General features: G+C 39.7%; 1 protein-coding gene across 1 annotated transcript in view; it reads right to left on the minus strand.

The window, feature by feature from the left end:
- The window catches only part of shank3a (SH3 and multiple ankyrin repeat domains 3a), a 149535-nt gene that overhangs the window by 84816 nt on the left and 39543 nt on the right, over positions 1–25176 (minus strand). The window contains exons 3-4 of the mRNA XM_034141816.1: positions 17601–17804; positions 13749–13820 (exon numbers count right to left, since the gene is read on the minus strand). Of these exons, the coding sequence (XP_033997707.1) occupies positions 13749–13820; positions 17601–17804 (276 nt within the window). The remainder of the gene's footprint in view (positions 1–13748; positions 13821–17600; positions 17805–25176) is intronic.

Consider the following 25176-nt stretch of genomic DNA (forward strand, 5'->3'; position numbering starts at 1 on the left):
TATATGAGTGGCAAACAGATGAATGTTACGTATATTCTTTCAAAAGTTCAGGTGTTTAACATTCTTATGGCCTGTGGGATGAAACTGAATGAAATGACATAATGGATCTAAATGGATGTCCTGACCATCATAATAGATAATATCATATATTTGTCTCAGAGTACTGAGTACAGAGATATAGACAAAAACACTGATTTGAAACACAATTTTATTTTCTATTCTATAAAAGGAAAAGCAAATGTGGGTTTTGGTCAAATAATGCAAGCACTGTTTGCAGAGTGGAATTGTTACACAGTGGTTGTACTATACAGTTCTCAAAAAATAGATTTTTGTATGTTTGTAGTTGAAGAAACCGAGACAACTGAGAGCAAAGGGGAGCAAGCTAAGGGAGATAAAAGCAAGAGGCATCATGTAAGAATACTACTGTAATATGCACAAAAGAAAACACAAAGCCAACCCTGACAGTGGGGACTGTAGAGTGAAGCTGTCACTGCTACAGCAGCTGCTCAAGATTCACTTTCAAAACAGAGGCTACTTTTTTTAAACCTTTTCTCGTCAAAAGAAAAAAGGAGGGAAATTGCTTAGCTAGTTTTATTTAGTTTATTCTATAATTCATGGATGGAGTATGAAAGTCTAGAAGCATGTTGCCATTAACAATGCAACACAATGATATGGTGTGGTGTGGAAGAAACATAAGAAAGTGGGATCATGTGAGTGGAAGGATTGGAGGAGAGTAGTTCAAAGAAGACAAGATAGAAGACGAGAAAAAAGGGTGAGAATACGAGATGAGAAAAGGGGGGCAGCAATCTATTTACAGCTCTAATCTTTCCTGTCCCGTGCAATATTGGTTTCTCTTGAATTATAAATGACAGAGAAACTCCTTTGACAGAAACTACATACTAATCCACTGTAGAGTTGTTCTGAAATCCTGTAATTATTAGATCTTTATTCTCAAAAAGTTAAATGTTTGTCGACAGTCTGAATTTCTTGGCTCAGGTGCAGTTGATATCTGATCTGTTCAGGTTTGGGACATCGTTTTTTATCCAGTCCATCCAAGGTTTAAGTGAGGCAACTTAGAAAGGTGAAATGTGCCTTTTGTGGAAGTAAGGGTCCTCATACACTTGCTAACAAATATTTGATGATTTGCAATTCTCTTTGGTATAAAACTCTCTGGCATGTTAGCAACATTTTCTTACTTTGAACACATCAAATAATGAACTACAATGAATAATGAATATCTCTCGATGTTGCGCATCTCAGTAAGCACATGGGCAGTGACCCAGCTAAAGCTCTTTCAATTCATCATTAAAAATAGTTCTACAAATAGTGAATTTAAAACAAATACTAAAGCACATTACTTTTCATAGAAAGTGGCCACAGACACAAATATCCAAACATTACTTAGAAACTATCATGAGTGACAATGAAAGCACTGAACTGGGCAAGCAACAAACTGAAGCAGTGTACATTGCCAGATTGCCAGATGTTGGCATATTTGCCGCCACAATGACTGATTAATAACATCCTGAACATCTTGATGGGCAACAACGTGGTGCAGGAGTTTAAACTCTTTTTCTGCAGTGAATCAAAATCACTATCGATAACCAATGTAAATCCAGGCTGCCTACTGCTGCAATCCTAGCCATTTTTGGGATATACTTTTTGAGTGCCTTCAGCAATTTTAAGTGTTCTCTACTGAAATTAGTCCATGAAATAACACATGTTTCCACACAACTTGTTTCCACATTAAATGTAACAATGATCAAGTCCAGGACAAACAAACAGGCAGAGTGTATATTTAACATTACATCTTACTGGAGGATTAAAGTGAATATTTCCAATTTAAGAACAGATTAATTAACCGTAATGTGGACGTGTCCAATCGGTGTGTGTGTGTGTGTGTGTGTGTGTGTGTGTGTGTGTGTGTGTGTGTGTGTGTGTGTGTGTGTGTGTGTGTGTGTGTACCTCTGCCTGTAACTATGTCTGTTTGGACCTCAGCCTACAGTTTGTTTGTCTGAGAGAAAGAGTAATCTTCACTATCCATGCTTAACAGGCTTAGACCGTAATGCTCTCAGCTACAAACAGACCAATATACTGTACAACAAAGTATGGACTTTATTTCAAGAAACAGGATTTTCTGTGAGGGAAATCTTCAACCTTTACTGTATAGCAAGAAAAGTAATTGAATACACTCTTAAGCTTAGAGGGAGACTAACACCACATGAAAAAGCAGTGGAGGCTTGAGGATGAAATGTATTGTCCCCACACACACACACACACACACACACACACACACACACACACACACACACACACACACACACACACACACACACACACACACACACACACACACACACACACACACTATGTATTACACTAAACAGATTTCATTTATGATGCATGAGTGTGGTAAAAAAAATCTCCCCACAATCAAAGACAGTGATGGGAGTGCTGTTACTATAGCAACAGCATTTAACTCAGCATTGACTGTAAATATTTTTGCGCAACATTTTATTCATTTCAGACCTCTGGTAAAGATTCAGAAAGGGGCAGTCATCATAGTAATCCGATACTAGTTCTATACAACTTAAACTAAGATCTGTTTCTTTCTGTTTAGGGGGTTGTGACATGTTTATTGATGTTTTGTGATGGGTAGATTAAGGAGAACAAGAAAAAGAAACAAAGAGAGTGGAATATAAATGCCTCTTTGCATTCTAGTCTAAAGCCAGCCTTCACCTGGACACATGCCATGCGCTGACACAGCATGCACAAACCACTATGCTCACCCAAATACATGGACCATCTTTGTGTTCAAACCACATCAAATAAGCCGGAAAAGACTGATAAATTAATCTAAGGCAATCCATCGGAAAAAGTGAAAGCAGTCTTCACAATACGTGTTAAGTCATTTCGTGTTTAGCTCAAATCTGTAACAGTATAATAAATCGACAGTTATATTCAAATGAAGTTCACATACACATCAAACCAGCTCATCATGTGTACTTCAGGAATCCAGAAACTGTAAAGCTGTTAAATAACTTCACTACAAATCACAACAAACCGCTTCTCTCAATTGGTATCTACATAAGAAAATGTCAAAAGGCATTTACAACTGCATTTACTCTTGATGCCATGAGTCATTCTAGCAGAAGTATATTGAGTGTTACCTCTGTGGCTCGGCTCCTGAACGCTCTTTCTGAGCGAAGCAGCATGGTGCCTTCTGAGTAATCCTTTTCTGAGGCACTAGATTTTTATGTTTTAGCTCTGTATAATTTCTAGTATTCCTCTGGATGAAGAGGCGAGAGTGAATGAGTTCTGATCGGGTTGGCTAGAGGCCGGAACAAAGCAGGACAAAGCCACGGCCTCTTTCCCACTCATCAACACACTCACAAACAGGCAGAGCACAGGCTTATTGTATGTGGACCCAAAAACACATTCTGCTCTACGCTCAACCAATTCCACCCACCCTCCTGTCCACACTGGCAGAATGGCTTTGTCCAGCATTGTCCCCTCCATCAGTACAATTGAGCTCTGGCTTACCCGCCAACCCATTAATGCAAAAAAGAGAAAGAATGCATTGGCATAAACAGCAACACATACATTTAAATATGAAGATCTGGGTTAACGACTACACAAAGACACACACAAGCAATATTTCTATGAAAGACAGATTATTCATGGGTGTAACTCAACTCAGAATCTAAGGGCTCTATTTTCTCATTGTAGGGTGTTGTGCACCCACAAGCTGAAATTGCACATGGCAATTCATTCGGTTTAAGTTTTTGTAATCATTAGAAAGTAACCACAGAAACCAAAGGGCTGATGTGTCATTTTGATGAATTATTCTGCAGTTCTATTGCCAATCAACAGGCAAACTGTTCCAAAAAGAAAATCGGAAATCAATTAAAACTCCTATCTTCACTAAAAACTTGCTCAGGACGGTTTGTTCCTGCTAGTCATACCCCGGTGTTTCTATCGGAACACAGAGTAACCGGGTTACTGCTACGCAGGCCATTTGCTTTTTTAATAAGTCTAGCTAAAGTGATTCCCAGTGTTTAAAGGGTATGAAAGTAGCAAATGTGATTGCTCATGATTGTAACAGCTTCTAACTGAGCCAACTATAATTTATGATAATATATTCTTTCTGATCCCACCCTGGAGACAAGTGCTCCACAGGTGTTCGCTTGGCACTCCCTCAACACACTGCGCACTTGACTGCAATCTGAGGCGAGCTGCCAGGGGTCGCGAAAAATAAAGCCCTTTGCTTGAGTAAGCTCGATATGTGGTCTTAGATCATGGAAGTTAAAATGGATTATAATTAAGACCAGGTGGCATACACTTTGACATGTGCAAACCATCGGCAGCACCTGCAAGGCAGATAACGTTGTGTGTGAGGACTGAGATAAGACAATAAGTGGATTTACCCAGTCTTTGGTAAAGATATGACTGTTTGAGCATGCTAAGCGTGAGAGACAAATGTACAGAAATGGTTTGACAATCAACACAAAGATGGATTTTATCAAAATCCTTTTGCTAACACACAAAGTTCTCAACAACCACGCCCTCACCGACCTGATCCACCACCACACCTCTTCCCGTAGCCTTCGCTCATCAGAAGCAAACCTCCTTTCTATCCCCACACGAACCAAGCACCGAACCTGGGGGGACAGAGCCTTCTCCATCGCTGCCCCCACCCTCTGGAACTCCTTTCCACAACACATCAGAGACTGCACCGACCCCCCCACCTTCAAAACACTGACCAAAACACTTCAGACTGGCTTTTAATATGTGAATTATGTTGTGTTGCTGTTTTAATATTTTGTTCTATTATATCTCGTTTTATCACCACTGTAAAGCGTATTTGAGCACCTGAAAAAGCGCTTGAAAATGAAATGTATTATTATTATTAGTCATGACCGAAAGAACAAGATTGCGGATACAAGCAGCCGAGATGGGTTTTCTCCGCAGGGTGGCTGGCGTCTCCCTTAGGGATAAGGTGAGAAGTTCAGTCATCCGGGAGGGACTCGGAGTTGAACCGCTCCTCCTTCGCGTCGAAAGGAGCCAGTTGAGGTGGTTCGGGCACCTAGTAAGGATGCCACCTGGGCGCCTCCCTAGGGAGGTGTTCCAGGCAGCTGGGAGGAGACCGAGGGGTAGACCTAGGACCAGGTGGAGGGATTATATCTCTTTGCTGGCCTGGGAGCGCCTTGGAATCCCCGAGTCAGAGCTGGTTGATGTGGCCAGGGAAAGGAAAGTTTGGGGCTCTCTGCTGGAACTGCTACCTCTGCGACCCGACCACGGATAAGCGGGAGAAGATGGATGGATGGATGGATGGATGGATGGATGGATGGATGGATTATTATTATTACATCTTCAAAATGCATTCTTCATGCATTCCAGACCATTTATTTCAAGTATTGTTGGACATTCACAGAATAGATTTTGAATTGAGTAATGACTTCATAGTTACAGTCAATACATTCTGTTGCATGAAAAATTACAATAGAGCCCTATTGTTGTTTGTATGACTGCATATGTTTGTGTTTGCAAGCAAGGGGAATGCATGCTGTCATCAGAATCAAAGAGTCCAGAGAAAGAAAGAGCTGAATCAGGTCCAGTCATGTGCTTTTAGACAGACACACAAACTGACAGCACTACACTGGCAGGCAGGCAGTGCTGGGACAGAGCCAGAGGATCAACAGCAACTTAACACTGCCAAATGTGAAAAGACCAACTGGAGCTAAGCCTAGTAAAACTCAAAATCCAAAATCCAGCTGAAAATATACCAAACAGGACCCTCCCCTACATTTGAACCTTGGCTGCACACAGGCTACAGAGAGAGAACAGGAGAGGGCAACCCGCTGCAGGCCAAAACAGACGTTTGTGGGTAGTGTATTTATTCAGCTAGATGATTATTAGAACTCTATTGTACGTTCTGCCTCTGGGGTCCTATTCTACAGTCATCTATTCATACTGCCTGACCTAGAATAATGTCTCCTGCTAGTGGGATGTGATACTGTATGGAGCGAGAACTATACAATGTGTTATTTCTTTATTGTGAAATGAACTTGTGCAATGAGGTGAAGCATCATCAAGCAAGTCCAGTTCCAGTTCAGTTTAATAGTGGATGCAAAATGCATGGTATTTCTTTTTTTCCGTTAGTGAGTTAGATTTCAGACAATAAAGGAGAGGAAAAAGTATGTGGAGCCAGCTATATGGCTTTTTGCTGGGTTTACATGATCTGAAACAGGACAAAATAAGTCACATTTTTCATTCTAACATTGTAGGCATGCAGCTGTGATGTTCATATGTGTCATCCATCAAATAAATGTCTGTTTAGTATAAGCAACAGTGTAGGGAGTTGAAAATGCAGAGTTGACTGTATCCTCCATACTGCAGATGTCAGAGACTGACTGATGAAAGGCTAACTGGGACATTTAAAATGTGATTAACATCTTCTGGTTTAGTTACACATTGTCACTGACGCTTATTTTTAGCAATTGTCATTCTAAGACTGAAGCAGTACATTTTTAGGAGATTTGTCGTCCATTCCTAATTTAACTTTATCTGATCTCAGCTGCGGCTTTGTCTCCCAATTTTAAAGTTGTAATGAAGAACTGTATATTGCATAGGGTAAAGCTATGAACGATACATTTCTCTCTATCAAAATAACAAAATACATTACTTAGATCTCAAAGACCGAGCACAACAAAATAACCATTAACAGTACCTGCAAGCTGAGACCCAAATAAAGCTTACTGGAGTGTGTTGTGAAGACCCTGCGGCTATAGTTTCTACATGGCCTGGTTTCAAAGCAGACTGAACACAAAATAATCAATTCCTTCTTTTAAAACCCCCTCTCTAACTAACACATTAGTTGATTACAAAGCTGCAATTTCCCACAACTTGAAAAGCAGTATCACAGAAGACTCAAACACATTAGAGTGAAAGCAGTGGACTAGTGTATGGAGTGTAATCAGGCATCTGTAATGCTAAATAAGACTGTCACTCTACAAGCCAGGGCCAAAGCAAAGGAGAAATCACACTTGAATGCGGTGTGTATTTTTAATGGCTGTTCTGACACTAGCTGGATGTGTACGGAAAAGTAAAAAAACAACAGAAAGAACATGATTAAAAACTACTAATGATGAGCTTTTATACCTCTTGGATTATACTGTGTCAATTATTGACCAAATGGATTTATGGGAGACATGTTTGTGGGATATATTTTGTAGAGAAGGTCAGGCTGCCCATGTGTATGGAAGTGCCTGCAGGGCATCCTGTTGACAGCTGCCACCTGCTGAGCCCTCACTGACTGAGACGGACAGCTTTGGGACTCACACTGGAGGGTCACAGAAATGTTTAACAACTGTACCCAAACATTATGCTGTCTTTTGGCTCTTTGCGGCTTTGTTTCTCTCCGATACACAAACACACATTAGTAAAGCCGTGAGCATCAGTAGAACATAATGACAGCAATGTGACACAAGCAGAGCACTTTGATAACAGAAGGTAAAAAAAACACAAGGCAACTTATGTCCCGGAGAGACCCACGAGCACACACACATTGTCATGTGCAGTCATAAACACATTTTGTACGCGCATGTTCACACACACTTGCGTACAGGAATGTCTACCACATATAGACACACGCATATATTTGCCTTACTTACTCAGTCACTCACACAGGTCACAGATAGCTGTCACAAACATTCATACCTCCTCTATAATGTCAAACACACACACATACACACACAAACACGCACAGACACACACGTGAATAAACACACAGGCAAATATAGCGTATGGTTGGCAACTGAACCAGTGCAGAGAGATACATTAGCATTCTGTCAATGTTTCAGACAAGACTGCACCAGCTCTTCACACAGCCAACATGCAGCAGAGCAGAACAACAGAACAGGAGAGAGAAAGAGAGAAAGAGCACAGACAGGTAGACAGGGATGAGTTGGGGAGCGTTCAGGAATTCATTAGAGGTAGAAAGTATGAAAGAGAGGGATAGAGGAGGGAAAATACATAATTATACCAGAGATAATGATCAAATGAAAATAAAGAGATGATGAGAGAAATTGGGGTACCTTACTATTGAGTCTGGCCTTCCTTGCTTCTTTAGTTTTTCTTTCTCTTCTCTCGGCTGCTTGTCTTCTGCCCAGAGCGGATCCCATCTCACACACACACACTCCACGTCAAACACTCACTCCTGTAGGTATGCTACAGTCCCAATGCCAAAACATCATCCACATGGCCATGTCCAGTACCCCTCCCCTTCATCTCCTTTCCTCTTGATCTCTGTCCTTCTCCTTCACTTCCTCTCCTGTTGTCAAAGTACACACTCACATGGTCACTCACACAAACAGTCACCCAAGCACAGGCGCACACTCTCGACTTCTGTGCATGCACAGACAGACGGAGAAGATGGTAAGGGGTGATTTTTGCAGGATGCTGAAGAGAACAGAGGGAGGGTGGGGAGAGAGAGCCAGAGAAGAGGGAGGGAAAACAGAAGGAGAGAATGAGAGAAAGGGGGCGGGGTGTAGAAGCGAGGACAGATAGGGATATTCTAAGCGATAGGAAATCAAGAAAACAACGGGACACAGCCGTACACACACTGTAGGACTGCCCTGTCATTTCAGTCCAAACCAAGTGGTACACCACAATGGGAGCTTTACAAATATTGAATAATGCTCATGTTTTTGTCCCTTAGTGTTTCTGAGATTATCCCCAAATAACCCCTATTTACACAACTCCACACACATGCACAGTATGTATTAGCTTTTACACATCAACACAAAAAACATACATTATCAATATCTCAATCTTATGTTCCAGATATTGTTACTCTTTTTTTAAAAGCTAAATGTTTCTTCTTTTCACAGGACTTTCCATAATGAGAGCTTTGTATGTGAGGGGTTCCCCAATGGAAACATCCCCTCATCCCGTGCCATGAAGCTGTGTGTGTGTGTGTGTGTGTGTGTGTGTGTGTGTGTGTGTGTGTGTGTGTGTGTGTGTGTGTACAGTATTATGCAGAAATCCCACATCAAATTCCATGAAAGCTGCAGTAGCTGTAGCACTGATGGGAGGGTTTAGGCACTTTGCTTATCCTCAGTGGCATCTCAGAACAATCATACACCTACAATGAGCCTCATTCTCTGTGCAGTGTTATTGTCAATTGAAAATATCACAGAAATTCTCATTCATAAATACAATAAGCTGCCAACAACAATACAAGAAGTCAGTGTAGGAGGAATAGCATTACTCTATAATGCGTTTCATAGAGGAGCCTTTTGTGAATTATTTTTGCACACATGTCCACTACCAATAACCTTGACATGATGTGAGCATGATGTGAATCAAACTGACAGTCATTTTTAGCTAAACAGTAAGCATTTCATAGTTTTGATTGTGTGTGACATTTCTCAACTGGTTATGATATAAGCACAATCCAAAGCCCTTACTCTGACAGTATGCTCGGTTGAGTCAGTGACCACATTGCCAAATAGTGCGTTACTAAATGCTCTCCACTACTATATGCCTCTTTAGTTTGTTACAGCCCACCCCCTCCCCTCTCTATGGAGCTGATGCCCTGGGCTTAATTCATAATATATACACAGCATACCTTTCATTAATCCTTCTTTTATGCCAACATTGTAAATATATATTGTATAGACAGTAGGCATAATGTCTAACAGTTTAATCAACCTTTAACAGCATGAGATCTGCTCTCCTGTAGAGGATGTAGTGAACACAGAGTCACGTTGATATGCCCTGATCAATCCATAGAGTGAGGCATTCATACTCTGTTCCTCATATGTTAGACAGCAGGAAGTTGGTGATCTTGATCAGTGGATGATGTGATTTACTGCCATTTAAAAAAATGTTAGCAACCTAAAAATGGACATTGAAATACAGTGACGACACAGTGTCAGTTTTGAATGTCAAACAGTCAATGAGCGTGTTTATTTAGGACTGATTTAAAATAAATTACAATTGATATAACAAGAAACCTATTGTCACACTGCAAGAAAGCCCCCCATTCTGCAGCCCTGTGCATCACATGGCTGACCTCCTACACCAAACACCCACATATTCTCTGCAGACCCCTTCATGGTGAACTAGGACAGTTTCCGAGTGAGGAGGTCGGGTTAGGTCGAATGTAAAGGGGAAAAAGAATGGTAAAATCCTTTCAATTATGACCTCATTTCAAACTTTAGCCTGCGGCTAACGGGGTCCATACCAGCAAAGTAGGCTAATGCCTGACCTCTGCCCAACAGGATGAATAGTGAACATGTTGACTGCCAAGAGAGTCACCCATAGCAGGATTCCCCTTTTTACAACAGGAAGTCATTATGCAACAAAAGCAAACGTGCCATTCAGAAAAAAAGAGCGGAATTGATAATGTATATAGTTATTGCAATTAGACCTTTCCAAGTTAATCTGTACAAATGATTTAAAAAAACAAACATCAAAAGACGTAATCAATAGACATATGCTTTAAACAAATATATGAAATAATGTATATCAGAATGAATGGTGTTTAGGTGGTTCTGTGTTTAGAGACAAACATATTAATAGCAGAGAAACACAATAATTTACTATAGCTGCTTCTTGAGCTCATGTTGCCAAATTACCACCCTCATCCTCTCAAGTGCCACAGCTGTCCTGGATTACTCATTTCTGAAAAAGCTCAACCAACACGGGAGCCACCCATTCATGCAGTGAGAAAACCTCAGTGGCTTGAGTTACACACTCTTTTTTCTCTATTTGAGATTTGTACCATTTCCACTTCTACAATCATAACACATGCTCTCTTTATAGATGATTTATAGTGTGAAATTACCAGCTAAATTGCAGCTGGGCAGAAGCTGATGGTGGGGGAGTTCAGTTTGTAGCACAGTCGCAGGCGGCAGCCGCTCAGACCAGACTGGTTAGACAAGAGACAATATTTGAGAGTATGACTCATCCTTCTCATCACAGCTTTCCTGCGTCTCCCTCTCATTCACGGTTTCTCTTTCTCATGCTCTCTTCCACTCTTAATAGAAGTACACAGCAGAAAAAACTCACTGTCCATTCATAAACAGTAGAAGGACAAAAAAGCCCAACAAACTAAAAGTTCACTCTTTTTCTAGGAAACCAGCTTCAATGACATTTCAATTGTCCAACATACTGTGTATCCAGGACACAGAGAATTTGGCCTTTACTCCCCAAAACTAAATGTTAAAATGTCTCTCACAAGGAATTGGACCTACTATACTGTATGCCACTTTTCCTAAGAAGAAATAGAGTAATAGTATTTTGAAATGTCCTGGATAGACTTAAATGCTGTCAGTTTGTTTTACATGAAAGCTCTTGAAAAACATACACAACTAGTAAAAACAGATACATGTGATCATTGTAAAGAAGCAGACAAAGCCCAGTAATAATGTACAACTTTAAAGGTATTTTGCTTATTCAATGTTCTGAAAAAAAGATCTTATGATATTAGAGGTGAGAACGATAGTGAGATGACTAATATGATGATATTTTTTTATGGGATATTTATGGAGCTCACTACAAAGCTTAAACCGTTCTCAGAAGCATAAATCTTATCTTCAGTTCAAGAAAAGCACATCTAAGAACATTAGTCACACATTGGGGTTGATAGCGCTGTACTTAGTGGTCTGACTTAATGGTATTTTATTCATCACACTATTATGTGAGGCAGCATGTAGGGGCAGACTCTGCACCACAGCAGCAGTCTCTGCACACAGACTGGAGATTGTTTGCTACCCATGGCCTCTCTGGACTCCCACATGGACGTTGAAACATGTGCCTTTTTTTTCTTCTGGACTATATCAACACATGAAGACCACAAAATCACAACCCACAAACAAATCAAGACATTCCCTAACCAGAAGCCTTGGACAGAAATGATCAGACCTCTGCAGAAGGCATGCAATGCTGCTTCCAGTTCTCAGAAAGCGGAGCCATACAGATCTTCCAGGGCCAATCTGAAGAGGGTATCAGGGGGGTCAAACAACAACACAAACAGCTGATTGAGGAGTATTTTCAGAACAACTCTGATCACAGGCGCATGTGGCAAGGCATACGTTTAAATGATTTTCGTTGCACTGACCCCATCATCACCAAGTGCATGGAAAGACTGGTTCTATTATTTTTTTAAATATATGTAACCTAAACCACTCCACCTTATCTGTTACTGTTTCACTCATCATACCACCTTGTCTGTAACTTGCCACACATATGCAACAACCTGTATATAGACTGTAACCCATACATGTCTGTTAGCTGTGACTTCCTCTGTACTTTATTTACTCTTTGCATGTGCAATGTCAATTACATTGAATCTAATCTAATGTTTCAATAGTGTTTAAAAAAGGCATATGCTGAAATGCTAAAGTCCAATTGTTCTTAGTAAAGTAAAGCTGAAATTGGAAAACGGGCTTTTGACAATAGCAAGGCTGAAAAGAAATGAATGTGCATGAACGATCAACAAAGCAGTCCCTTGATTTGGAATCAACAGCAGCTCCGCACTATTGTTCTCACTTTCTATGACACAGAACACACAATTGACACCTTTAATTTGCTCCAGTGTAAATCTTCTGTCCTCTGATGGAGTTTGATGTGAATGCATTAAATTCTCTCTGCTGTCTGTTCCGATTATAATTACACCCACAAGCACACACGCAAAACCATGCAGAGCAAAACAGTACACACAAATCATCCTCGTTTGACCTCATCTGCATACTGATATCTCCTGGTATTTCAGAACTGCAATTCCTAACCTGTCCAACGGTCATTTAGTTCATGATCTAGATTGAATACCTGCTTTCAAACCTCTACCCCATTAGGGGCATTACTCAATGTGCCAGGCTTTGTCATTCTCCACAGTTCTATCTGCGTTTGAGACCACTGACCACCTTTGACCACAGCCTACCATCATTGCCTCTTTGGTTCTGTTTTCCAGTTCGGACTGGTTAAAGTTCAAATAGATTCTTCCTGGACCAGTCTTCTGTATATCTTCATCCCATTTCAGCTATATGCAAAACAGCACCCAACAATACCCACATTTCTGTTATACTTTTGTGTCATACTGACCTTTGCTTTAGCCTTTTATTAAATGTCTATTTGCCTTATTTTGAAGTGCTTGAAAAGAGAAGAACACATCAGTGCAGCATTAGATGTCTTGCTGTGTTATATTCCAGTGTGTGTGTTTGAGTAGTGGAGGATATCATGTATTGAAGAAGGAAGAAGATTACAGTGCTACCTGCTGAGTATTTCATCACAAGAAATGACACATGATTGATTAAATATAAAGTAGGGTTGGGGCGATGGTGAATGGAAACCATGCTCACCGTAATCTCCACCTGTTCATTTGACAGCTATGGCAACACAAACACACTCACACACACTCACTCACACACACACTGTCCTCATACAAAGCTCTTAGGGCACTGCATGGCCTTAAGAGAGTTATTCAATGACACATGAAGAAAAGTACAAAAACACATTTGTTAAGGCTATTACCAAGGTCCTCGTTCCAAGAATCTTATAAAGAGGAAAGCCCAGCATCAGAGCCCCCTGCCCTTGCTGTAACCCCTTGTCCTCCATGCCATCAAATATTTGGCAGAAGTGCTTTGTGCAGCATATGTGTTGTTCACTCCATTTAAAAGGTGGCACAAAGCATCAGCTCTTCAGAAGTCCTGATGACAGAGTTAACAGCTGTTTGGTCTTACCTTGGTGTGGAGCTTCGACAGCTGCTTTTCATCCAGGTAAGTCTGAGTGTAGACACGTCTTTTATAGCGGAACTGAAACACAACAGGAGCAAACGTTATATCCTTTGTTTTTGTTGTATGTTTTGACTGTATTACAAAATGCACACAAAATAAATATAATAATGTGAATTATCAACGTCACTTTAGTTGGATTTGTCACACGGTATCAGAGCAGCAGACCACACTACATCAAATCTATTTTTCATGAGAGAAAAAGCATGAGAGAGATAGAGAGGAAGATATGGCGGAGAGACATTTTGAGTCATTCAATAACCATGATATGAAATGAAGGTATCAAATATCTCTCTGTATACGGCTGTCATCTATCCCATCTGTCCGACTTGTCATCATTTCCACATATTACATCTTGCCTGAAAAGCCATCTACTGCTCCTTGAAGTTTCAGTATAAATTTGCAGGAGGGACTTTGCATACAAGTTTGACAAATTAAAAAAGACAAGTCGATTGAGGCAGTGTTTTTTCCCCACTTAGAGTAAAAATTGTTTCCAAAACCGTAAATATAAATTCAGTATGTCAAATAGTAAATGAGTTTTTTTTTTGCTGAACTCCGAAGACCAGACTTTGATTGGGTTATACAAAACCTGAAAAGACATTATACTGTGTAAGAAAAAAGTAAAAAAGGTAATAAAAGGTAGAAAAACATGGCAAATATTCTGCAATAAAAAAGTGTGACATTGCGCATTGTAGAGCCTCAATCTAATCAGTTTGCCATGTAAGCAGTAAACTGAGAATGGATTGTTTCAAAGTTTACTACAATAAGAAAGCTGCATTTATTTACCCACTTGTTTAATAGGCAGAGTATTTAATGGACATGGATCACCAAACACTGACAGCCTGTTATAGTTTTTAAATATACGTAACTTTCACTTTCTGGGACTGGCAAACTATTCCAGTTGTGTGAGTGTGTACGCAAGAATTCACATGTGGTGTGGTGTTCATCGATGGGGCAAATCCACGGTGGAGCAGAGCGGTTTTGAGCTGCTAATCCAGACCTGTCAATCATTTCTACACTCCACAGGCTCTAGGGAATAACTGCTGGTCAATCAATAAACCACACAATGCTCCAACAGGGTAATAGCAGAGACTTGCGCGCACACACACACACTGATCGGAACCCACACTTATTCAGCTGGATTGTAAACCAACCACAGAGTTAATGGTGGAGTTTAAACTGATAAAACAAGTCATTTCCCTTATGTAGGCTATACAGTTTGGCTGCTGTTTCGTAAAGTACTGGCGTTTATCAGAGCTTTTCTACTGGTGTATTATTATAATATTTGTAAGAGCATGTCACTTGTGACGGCCGCACATTGATTTAAGGTGTTTTTTCTAAACTGTAGTGGCAGGGGAAAAGGTTTAAGGCATGTTGATTATCATGAAATTAAATGAACTATGATACATGTATATTATCCTCTGCAGTTGTTAATGTCTACTGTTATGTACGGTTTGAGGGTGTGGGTCATTAAGCCTCATCTGCATATTCACCCGTCACGGCGCGCCCAGAGGCTTTTTAGTGGGCGCGTCACCTGGAGGCCAGTGGTTGGTTCTCACGGGAAGAGGAAGTGTGTGTGTGTGGCGAATGCGGGTATTCAGCGGGATATTTAAGTTTCCTCAGCATGTATATATATGTTAAAATGCAGCGGGGAAGTAACTGAAAATAACTGAATGTGGATATTGCATCGACCGACCAAGAAGCACTTCTCCGTGGAGAGGACGCGCCCAGATAGAGAGAGAGATTCTCTCCAACACAGGGTGAGATCGCTCCTTTGTGCCACGCCGATCATCGTGTTTTCATTTTTTGTGGATTATAGCCTGAATAGGCCTACAAACATTTCTGCTTTTGCTGCCAACGGGCGCAGGAGCAACAGCCTTTTTTAATCAATGAACTATAGTGGCCTGGATTAGGCAGTAAAGACAATTTCGGTTTATCGCCGAGCGGACTTTTTGTTGAGTTTTGTTTGTGTTTTGCTTGGCTGGAAAACTGTCAATATAATTGAATAGCGTATAAAACCTGTCTTTGTTTATTTTGTGAATGTGTGGATATAGACTGTAGTAAATACACTTCAGTGGGGACTATTGTGGGGAAAGAGTAGATTGTCCGTTTATCAGTTCTGTTTTGCCTTTATAATATTATTTCATATCAAGAACCCCTTGTGCGTTTATTTAACACAGCTATTTTTGATAGTTGATCGTTACACACTGATGTTCCTGACATATTCCAATTCCCACAGGCAGACAGCAAAATGGTATTCCACTGATATTGATCCTGGAGCCCTGACATTAGCATCAACATTTCATCATTTTCTTCTCGCATTTATCGGACAAAGAATAAAAAGGCAGGAAACAGGGAGAGGGAGGGAGGGAGGATATACAACAAAGATCCTTGCCAATGATGTGATTATGTGGCATACACTTGAACCACTCAGCTACTGAGGTTCTGCATCATTTCATAACTGTTTATAAAGCCAATCTGCACTACAAAATAAAGTACTGTTATTAAAAGACAAAGTGCAATTTGGGACAATCATGTGTAAAAAATATAGTTCATAATAATACCCATATCTCTCCCAAAGCATCAAAGGATGACTGAGGCACAAGGTTCAAAGTCAATCTGTTTAATGCTCTTTATCACTAAAAGAAACTACTCAAAACAACCAAGGTTAGTCAGAAAATCCCCTGGAATCTTTACACCGCTGTTTGTAAAGCAACACATCTTGCAACACATGTATGCCTGCGTACTCTCAGATCATAAACCATGATGGACAAGCACAACAATTATCTCCAAGAGATGACAGCCACCGCAGACAACAGACTGTCATATAGTGTGATTGAGCCTGGTATTATTGCTGCTAGATTTGACTGACACATCCTGACAGGAAGAGCCTACACTGCATACACAATGATCCACACACACACACACCAACACGCTGTATAAGCCTGCATGTGTGCGCCTGTGAAGCATGCACGAATATATAAAGGAAACATCAAAGAGGCTACAGCGGATTGTCTACAGTAACAAAAGCTTTAAGAGGGGTGACAAATGACATGAGGCATTGTGTGTTTAGTCTATACAAAGATCTACTACAGTGGCCCTCAAAGGTTGATTTGAAATGTTTGTTGAATACTGCATACCCCAACGTTGTGGTTACATATTAATCTGGCATGTTTTAATGAGGCTTACTCCGGGAAATTGTTTTGGTTTATCTGTTTAATCTCCCCTTTTCCTTTTTCCAAGGCTGGTTTACTAAATGGGAAAAGTAGGTAAATGACCCCAGATCACACTACATTACAATAGTCTTCTTAACTTTAAACCAGGGGTGTCCAAACTACGGCCCGCGGACCATTTTGAATCGGCCCTCAGCTAATTCAAAAAGTATAATGACTTAAGTATAATAAACTTCTGCTTGTCTTATATTGTACTTCTTAAATATACATGTTCAAATATATTACACAGTTTTCATGTGTTAATAAGCCCAATCTTCAAATAAATTCAGTCAATTAAAGTTGAAAACATGTTCAAGTTGATAAGAAAAAAAAACAATAACAAATGTACATGACAACCTTCAAATATACCCTTCATATTTCCTCTTATTGTAAGCAATCTGAATCTGTTTTAAGGAATGAGCTGCTGTGTGAATTGATTGTTCTCCTGTTTTGTCTGGCGGATTATAAGGTACAGTACATACAGAAAGATTATGCATGGTGTGGTGACATGTAGCACTTCTTTTCCGCCTCCTGCTCTCTCCTGCGAACACTCTTTAAAGCCTCATACATACACATGATCCATACCTACCTCCAGGTAAGGTACAGGAGCGATGGAGGGGAAGGGGTATTCCCTTAGCTGTCTCTCTTCATCCAGAAACTTGCCAGCCTTGCTGTTGTAGGCCGGCTGGAAGAGGCCATAGTTGAGTACATCCTTCAGGCTCTGGTTGAGAGTACACAGGATCTGCTGCTTCGACAGCCAGATAGGAGCATCCACATTGAATTTCATGCATTTCTGCGGAGACAAGATCAAAAGAGGGCAGAAGGTTAAGCGCATGTCATTTTTCTAAATATCACATATTGCACTTTAGTTGACTTTAACTAAGAGACTGAAGGGCTATATTTGACCCAAAGTCACCTAAAAATAAACATACAGGCACTAACAAATATGCTGGAATATTAAGGCCTTTTTAATTACATATGAATCTATTCAACTTACAACTTCATGCCCTTGGGAAAAGCCAGGCCTTTTTGTAATAAGCAACTCACATAGAGGTGAGGCAGCACTTCACCATTAACATTTACTTTTCACAAAATGTCATCCTGAAAGCCAGTGCTGGTTACCATAAGAGAGTAAACAACACTGTAACATAAGAAAAAAGCTTTTATAGAAACACTCTTCTGACACCCATTATTCTGCAACATAAATGTAGGTGTTCATTATTCATGCTCTAAAAATGAAGCTGGGCGATATAAGTGCTTCACAAATAGCTGCAGTATGTCTCTCCAGTCATTAATAAAACAGTTTGCAGGTTCTGCATTGATTCTTGAGGGAAAACTGAGAAAAATACAATCAACTTGTTATCATCTGTGCTTTAATAAACAACTGAATATGTATTAGATAAAACGAGGTAAAATCTTTGGGGAAATCTATTTTCCATAAACAACTGATATTCGTAAATTAGATAAGGGTTGGTTAACTGTTAACTGAGCCAAATTTATTCAACACTTGAAATAAATGACTATGCTGTTTTCCACTCCAGAGTGTAAAGGACTATGGTAAGTGTGAATAAGCAGAACACCTCCCTCTAGCTGAGAGTTAGAGGCAGAAAGAGAGAGTGCTAAATCCACAAGTAATAAATCAATCACTACTGCCTGCAATATCGATTAGGTCCCTCAACTCTATCCTGTGTTTTTGACACTTAAGACACAAAAATCACATCATATCACAACAACACAGCCCAACTGAGAACAACATGCAGATTGCCAGCAGCACACACGCAGCTCTGACTGGAGCATCAGTGCAGTGGGTGCAGAGACACAACAACATGCAGAGTTATGAAATATTCATAAACAAAAAGACATGACGTAAAAGATGTCTTTCTAAACTACAAGTATAGGATTGAACGTTTATTCAAATAACACACATACTATGGTAGTAAAGGGGCAAAGGCAAGAAAGTGCCAAATATTGTAAGACATTCAGGAGTTGTCAATTAATAATTAGCTTGTTGACATAAATATGATTGAATATTCAAACATCATCAGCACAACTTCAAACATATGAAGAGAGATGTTTTGATCATGAAATATGTTTACAGGTGCCAGAAGTTATTAGCATTTGATACATCTGACACAGTAGTGTGTGCTTAGTTGTGACAATTAATGCTGAACTGCTCGCAGTGAAAAACACTTACATCTGACTAAGGATTATTATTGCTGTTATTGAAGTTACGTTTTTGTATTTAATGCGGATACAACCCGTATCGTCCTCGTGTAAACGGGGTCTAAAGTTGACAACAACAAAAAACAGGCGCTGCTGAGTTGAATTGCTCCTCCAAATAGTTAAATTGCAGGTAAGATCCAGGTCTGTCCAAACATTCTAATCAGTTCATTACTGAGTCCAAGAGGATGTCCATGCCAAATTAAAAAAATAAAATCCTTCAAGGCTTTCCTGAGATATTTCATTTAGGATAATAGGATGGACGTTGGTCATAGTGACATAGACATCTAGACCTTACTGTATGTGGAGAAAACAGTGAAAGAACAAAACAAGTCTGTTCCAATAATGCTTTCTGCTTTTGTCTGTAATTACAGGTCACAAAAAGTATATTCTTATACATACTGTACAAGAACAAAATAAAGCCTTTTTATTGACTTATGATGGGAAGGCAAAAGGAACAATTATTTTGCTGAATAGGTTATTTGTCAGAAAAATCCTACTCTAACAAAATGCAATTAGGTTTTATTTGTATACTGTAAGAAAAGAGCCAGTCAGTCTATTCATCTGGTGGGCTTGGACAGAAAACCCCTTAGCCCTCACGGCTCCTTTAATGCCATTCCCACCTGTTTGTAGAGTTCTGCTGACACTGTTTTGGTAATAAATGAAGCGCCGGCAGTAAAACTTACATTTAAAGGCATTACCCTAATCACAGTTTCATGTTGGTGCTTAATACTAAAACCAATTACTGTAATTATCGTATTTAGGACCAGCTCATCCAAATCAAAAGGTAGTCACATTGCACATTAATGCTTGAATTATCCAGTGTTTATGCCAGGTTTCTTTTTAGCCCAATTATCACCTAGTAATAAAATGTACTGTAATGTGGCAACTTCATCTGGATAAAGAACATGTGATACACAGTTCAAAGTGTAAACTGTTCAGAGTGCTTTATCTGCTTTCGAAGCCAGATATAACATCTGTTAAATAAGTTAAAGGTTCTATGTGCGATGTTTAACAAGAAACAAAAACAAATTGTCAAGGTAAGGCTGAGGCATGGTACAAATTGCTTTATTTACTAACGAAAAAACAAAGGCCACATTCCAGATCTTAAGATTGGCACGATAAATCCTCTGAAACCTTGTTTTAAACATTCAATTTTTTGAGCCACATTAAAATGATGATAATTAATGATAAAAACAAACATGTTTGTTCTGCAAAAGGTCCAATCCACACAAGGAAGAAATTACTTTTAAAAGATTATAGTTAATGTCAATATTCCTAAACCTCATTAAGTTAAGTTTGAGGTTCTCAAACTAATTCCTTTAGCTCTTCTTTAAACAGTAAGTTTGCTCCATGTTTTAGCAGCTTAGGTCAGTGAAGACTCAAATTGAGCAGTAATGATTCAAATAACAAATGTTCCTTATCTCATATCAAACAACGCAATCAAAACAACTTTACTTAGTCACAGCATTTACAGTACAGCATGAAACCATGTCACACAATCAGAGGAATACCTCTTTCTGTACATCTTGCACAAACTTCCCCTCACTTTTTCATACTGAGCATACAGGAGTGAAAACACATCTGTAAGGGTTATCTGTATCAGGCATATCAAGTGTGCAAATCACTTAGATTAGCATATATACTTAACTCTGTAAATTAGATATTATTTTGGCATTGTATTACAATTATTGATTTGATTCATATTGATTAAAGGTTTTCTAGAACATCAAGAGTAAATCACAGTCATACATATTTAAGAGATTCATATTTAAAGGCTTCGAGCCAAAACAAACTTGGACAGGCTGTTAAAGCAAAGAGTGACGAATAATGATGAAAACAATAGTGAACAAAATAAATCAGACGGACATTGGTGCAGTCAAGTAGATAATTATTTGAGTCTTGCGAGCAAGTGTATGATAAGTTATACTCACTTAAAAGATTTAAGGAGGCTGTAACTACAAGCCAAACATCCAAGAGGCGTATTAAATGTTTTCAGTAAGAGTTTGACATAGCAAATACAGGACAAAAAAAACAATATTATGTATGTAATGTAGCTAAAAACACAGATGAGGTTGGAACATCACAGCTTTCCTTACTACTAGGTAAACAATCTTAAATTAAAACTGCGGTCACAGACGTGCACGCAGTTGTGGGCGGGCCTTCGCGTCTATGCGCCTGTCGGGGAGGGTCGCCGGTCGTCCCGGCGTCAAGCAGACGCGCGCGAGTCCTCCGAAATGAGCCGTTTATAATTTCTCAAATGTTCACGTCCTCGACTCCTCATTCCTCCGGCAGCGACCCAGAAACGGATGTCGGTGCGCCTCCTCGAAGGAAAACTAATTTCTCTAAAGGCTCGTCGAGGATCGATTATCGCGGAGGCTGTCTGGAGGAGCCGTAACTGAGGATACACTGATTAAGAGGAGAGAGGAGAGAGGAGTCTCTCTGGAGGAGCTATAACCGAGGGTACACTGATGTATCCTCCGGAGTCGATTTCAGGCAACAGAGACCGGGTGTAAATGAAATTAAACTTTATTCACAACAGGCTATAGTTGCGAGATAGTAGGATGTAAACAGGTATAAGTGTAAGTGTAATTAAAATACATTAAACTCTAAAGATAAGCATGAACAGTTAATAGACACATATTAACAGTAGGAAATATAATATTTTCACTGAAAAGAGTAAAGACTAATGGAAAGAGGTGCAGTACACAATTAATAGCATCACAATTAATCAGTGTACCAAAAACTAATATTGTCATCTCACTCCAAGCTGAACTCTAAAGTCGACAGCCCTGGACTATATGTATGTGTGGTAACAGAGAAAGACACAATTACAAGTAGAATGAGAATCAGTGACTTAAATATATTATACAGCAAACAATAAGCATAACTTTCTCTTCAATGGAACATATTCTCCAAGGCTAATTAACGGTTCAACAGGCAGGTTGTAATAAAACCATTATACTGCACAGATAGCTCCTTTCACTTACAATATAACAGGTTAATACTGTCATCTAAACATTAGATTGCCAACATTGTCAAACAAAGCTGGACTTATCCGCACGCAGCTAATGTCAAGGAAGCACAGCTCTGCAAACTGTTCCCGTTGTGATTATAAGTTATTTAAGATGATCAAATGTGCATCAGAATTTCTGCCCTTTACCGTTTGTTTACTCACTAAACGCATGTCCTCTGGATATTAGGCTATGTATTTTTTTAATACAACTGCTTTAATTGTGAGCCGACATTTACAGTGAGAACAGCTGCTGAGGCCAGTGCAGAAAGCAGAACAGTGTGTATAATATATATCACTCAATAATATAAGTAACAGGCCTACATTACATTACACACTTTATTTGTATGCTTTAGTAGATATCTACAAATAAACAGTTGATATTTTTCATGAAACCAAATAGTGCTTCACATCATAACATATACATGGGCTGGAGCCTGATATATATTATATGCTTTAAGAGCTTTAATGTGTGTGAGTGAGTGAGTGAGTGAGTGAGTGAGTGAGTGAGTGAGTGAGTGTGTGTGTGTGTAAGAGATGATGTGGAAGGCAGAGTAGCTTATCTGACATCTAAATGGTGGAAAATGGTACATTCTAGCCTGCGAGCTCCCCGATCGAGCGACTGACTATTCCTTCGCAATGTAGCATCGCATTGGATATGCACTTAACCCCTCCTGAAATAGAATTGTAATGATCATTTCGCTAGGAGTATGCAAATATGTGCTTAAAATGCATGAAAGCCGCACATATATTTCAAAATGGCCACTTTCTGGGGGGCGGGGACAATGAAAAGCAATTTTAAATATGTGTGCAATCATAACAGCAATGTGTATACAGCGTTTCGTGAATATTGGAAACACTGTATGCGAAAAGTTTGGAGTAATTTGTGACATGTTAATCGGCAAAAATGGTACAATCCCCCTTAGCTTACGACCTCCCCGATTGAACCAGCAAATATTTTATTCGCAATTTAGCATCACATTGGATATGGGCTGAACTTGTCCTGGATTGGAATTTTTCATTTCCCTAGGAGGAGTTTGCAAAAATGTGCTGACAATTCATGAAAAACGCAAATTTTTCAAAATGGGCAACTTTATGGGGGGCGGAGCTAATGGAAGGCAATTTGAAATATGTCCGCAATTCCATGAGGAATGTCTCTGCCAAGATTTGTAAAGTTCGGAGAAACTATATGTAAGTTCCACACAATAGGGGGCGCTACAGAGCCGTTTTAACAAAAAATTACGTTTTTTTTACATTCTCGAAAAGGTCGTGGGCTGTGACGTGTGTCCCAAGTTTTGCGTCCGAAGCTAATTTTAGCTTTAATTTTTGACATTTAAATCGTCAAAAATTGTAAATTCACCGTTAGCTTACGAGCTCCCCATTTTAGCGGTCAACTATTCCTTCGCAATTTAGCATAACATTGGATATGGGCTGAACTTGTCCTGGATTGGAATTTTTCCGATCATTTCCCTACGAGGAGAAAATGTGCTTAAACCGCACATTTTAATGGCAGGTCCACCCGGATAAGTGTGCAACATTTCAGGTCCATCCAACTTACGGTGCAACTATGTAAATGTATCGAAAAACCGATTTTTCATAGGTGGCGCTAGCGAGCATGTTGAACATTTTGAACCCATCCACTCCAGAATGTAAAAATGTTCACCATTCCTGGGGGCTGTGCAAAATGTCGCTACATGAATGGCGTCGTAAAGCCCTCAAAAACAGGTCTAAAGCGCAGAGCGAGAATTATAAGAATAATAGTTCTGCGAATAACATTAGGTCTTCGCACACTTCGTGCTCAGGCCCTAATAAACAGAAATAATCTGGTGGATGGTGTGAACAGTATTCCATCTCTAAAGACTGTAGCTCAGAACACTCTGATGGCCTTCACCAAAAACAAAGGTTTGGAAATACAAAGAATCAGTTACACGAGCTATTGTACTGCTGCTTTTACAATGGGCAACTTATGCTTGACTGGCATACCCAATGTGTTCATTATGCAGTGAAACCAAAATGAAGTCTACAGTATTTAAGGTTTAATAGTGAATGGTTATTGTGGACAGAATTATTCAAGAGATCTGTGCCTCTCCACAGGTAATTGACTTGTCTTTCTAATAAAAGGATTAAATCTCCCTGTCTGGTCTTTGCTCTGCTTGTCTCCGTGTTCTCCAGTTCTTTTCATTTTGCTGCTGTGGTCCACACATGCACAGACACTAACATTCATATGAATGGACATGTCTATCACGGTGTGGCTGTGATTTCTTGGTGCCAGTGAAAACAATGGTCTTCCCTCACACAGAGGTCTAAATAAAGGCAATGAATGAATCCCTTTTTTTTCTGAGTCGTGCCTTTGAACTGCAATGCAGAGCCAGCCAGACTGGATATAACATTCAAAGCATGAGAGAGAGCGTGAGTGCAGTGAAAAGAAAACAAATGGAGGGACTGAATCAGAGAGAGAGAAGGAGCAATATAGTGAAAAATGCCTAAGGTGCCGTTTACACGAGGAGAAAACTGCTTGTATCTGCATAGTTTCGCGTGCGTATAGCCCTATTATTTACACGAGGCCGATAGAAACTGACCCCACAAACGATAACGGGTCCCAAGGTGGATAGATTTGCAAGCGAAACGCTCTGGGGGGTCAACCGAGTCCGTGTAATCACCTCTATACGAATATTTCCTGAAAAAATAGCGATAACCCCACCTCTCCCCACCTCTCCTGCTCACTGCTGTAGCAACTATCAAAAATAGCTGTGTTAATTAAACGCACAAGGGGTTCTTGAATGAAATAATATTATAAAAGGCAAACCAGAATTGTTAACGCCCAATATACTCCTTAAACAAAATAAACAGAGTCAGATTTCATGCATTGATCCATTATATTGACAAAGGAGCGATCTCACCCGGTGTTTGTAGAGAATATCTCTCTTTCTGA

Source organism: Trematomus bernacchii, unplaced genomic scaffold (assembly GCF_902827165.1).
Source record: "Trematomus bernacchii unplaced genomic scaffold, fTreBer1.1, whole genome shotgun sequence".
Lineage (NCBI taxonomy): Eukaryota > Metazoa > Chordata > Actinopteri > Perciformes > Nototheniidae > Trematomus > Trematomus bernacchii.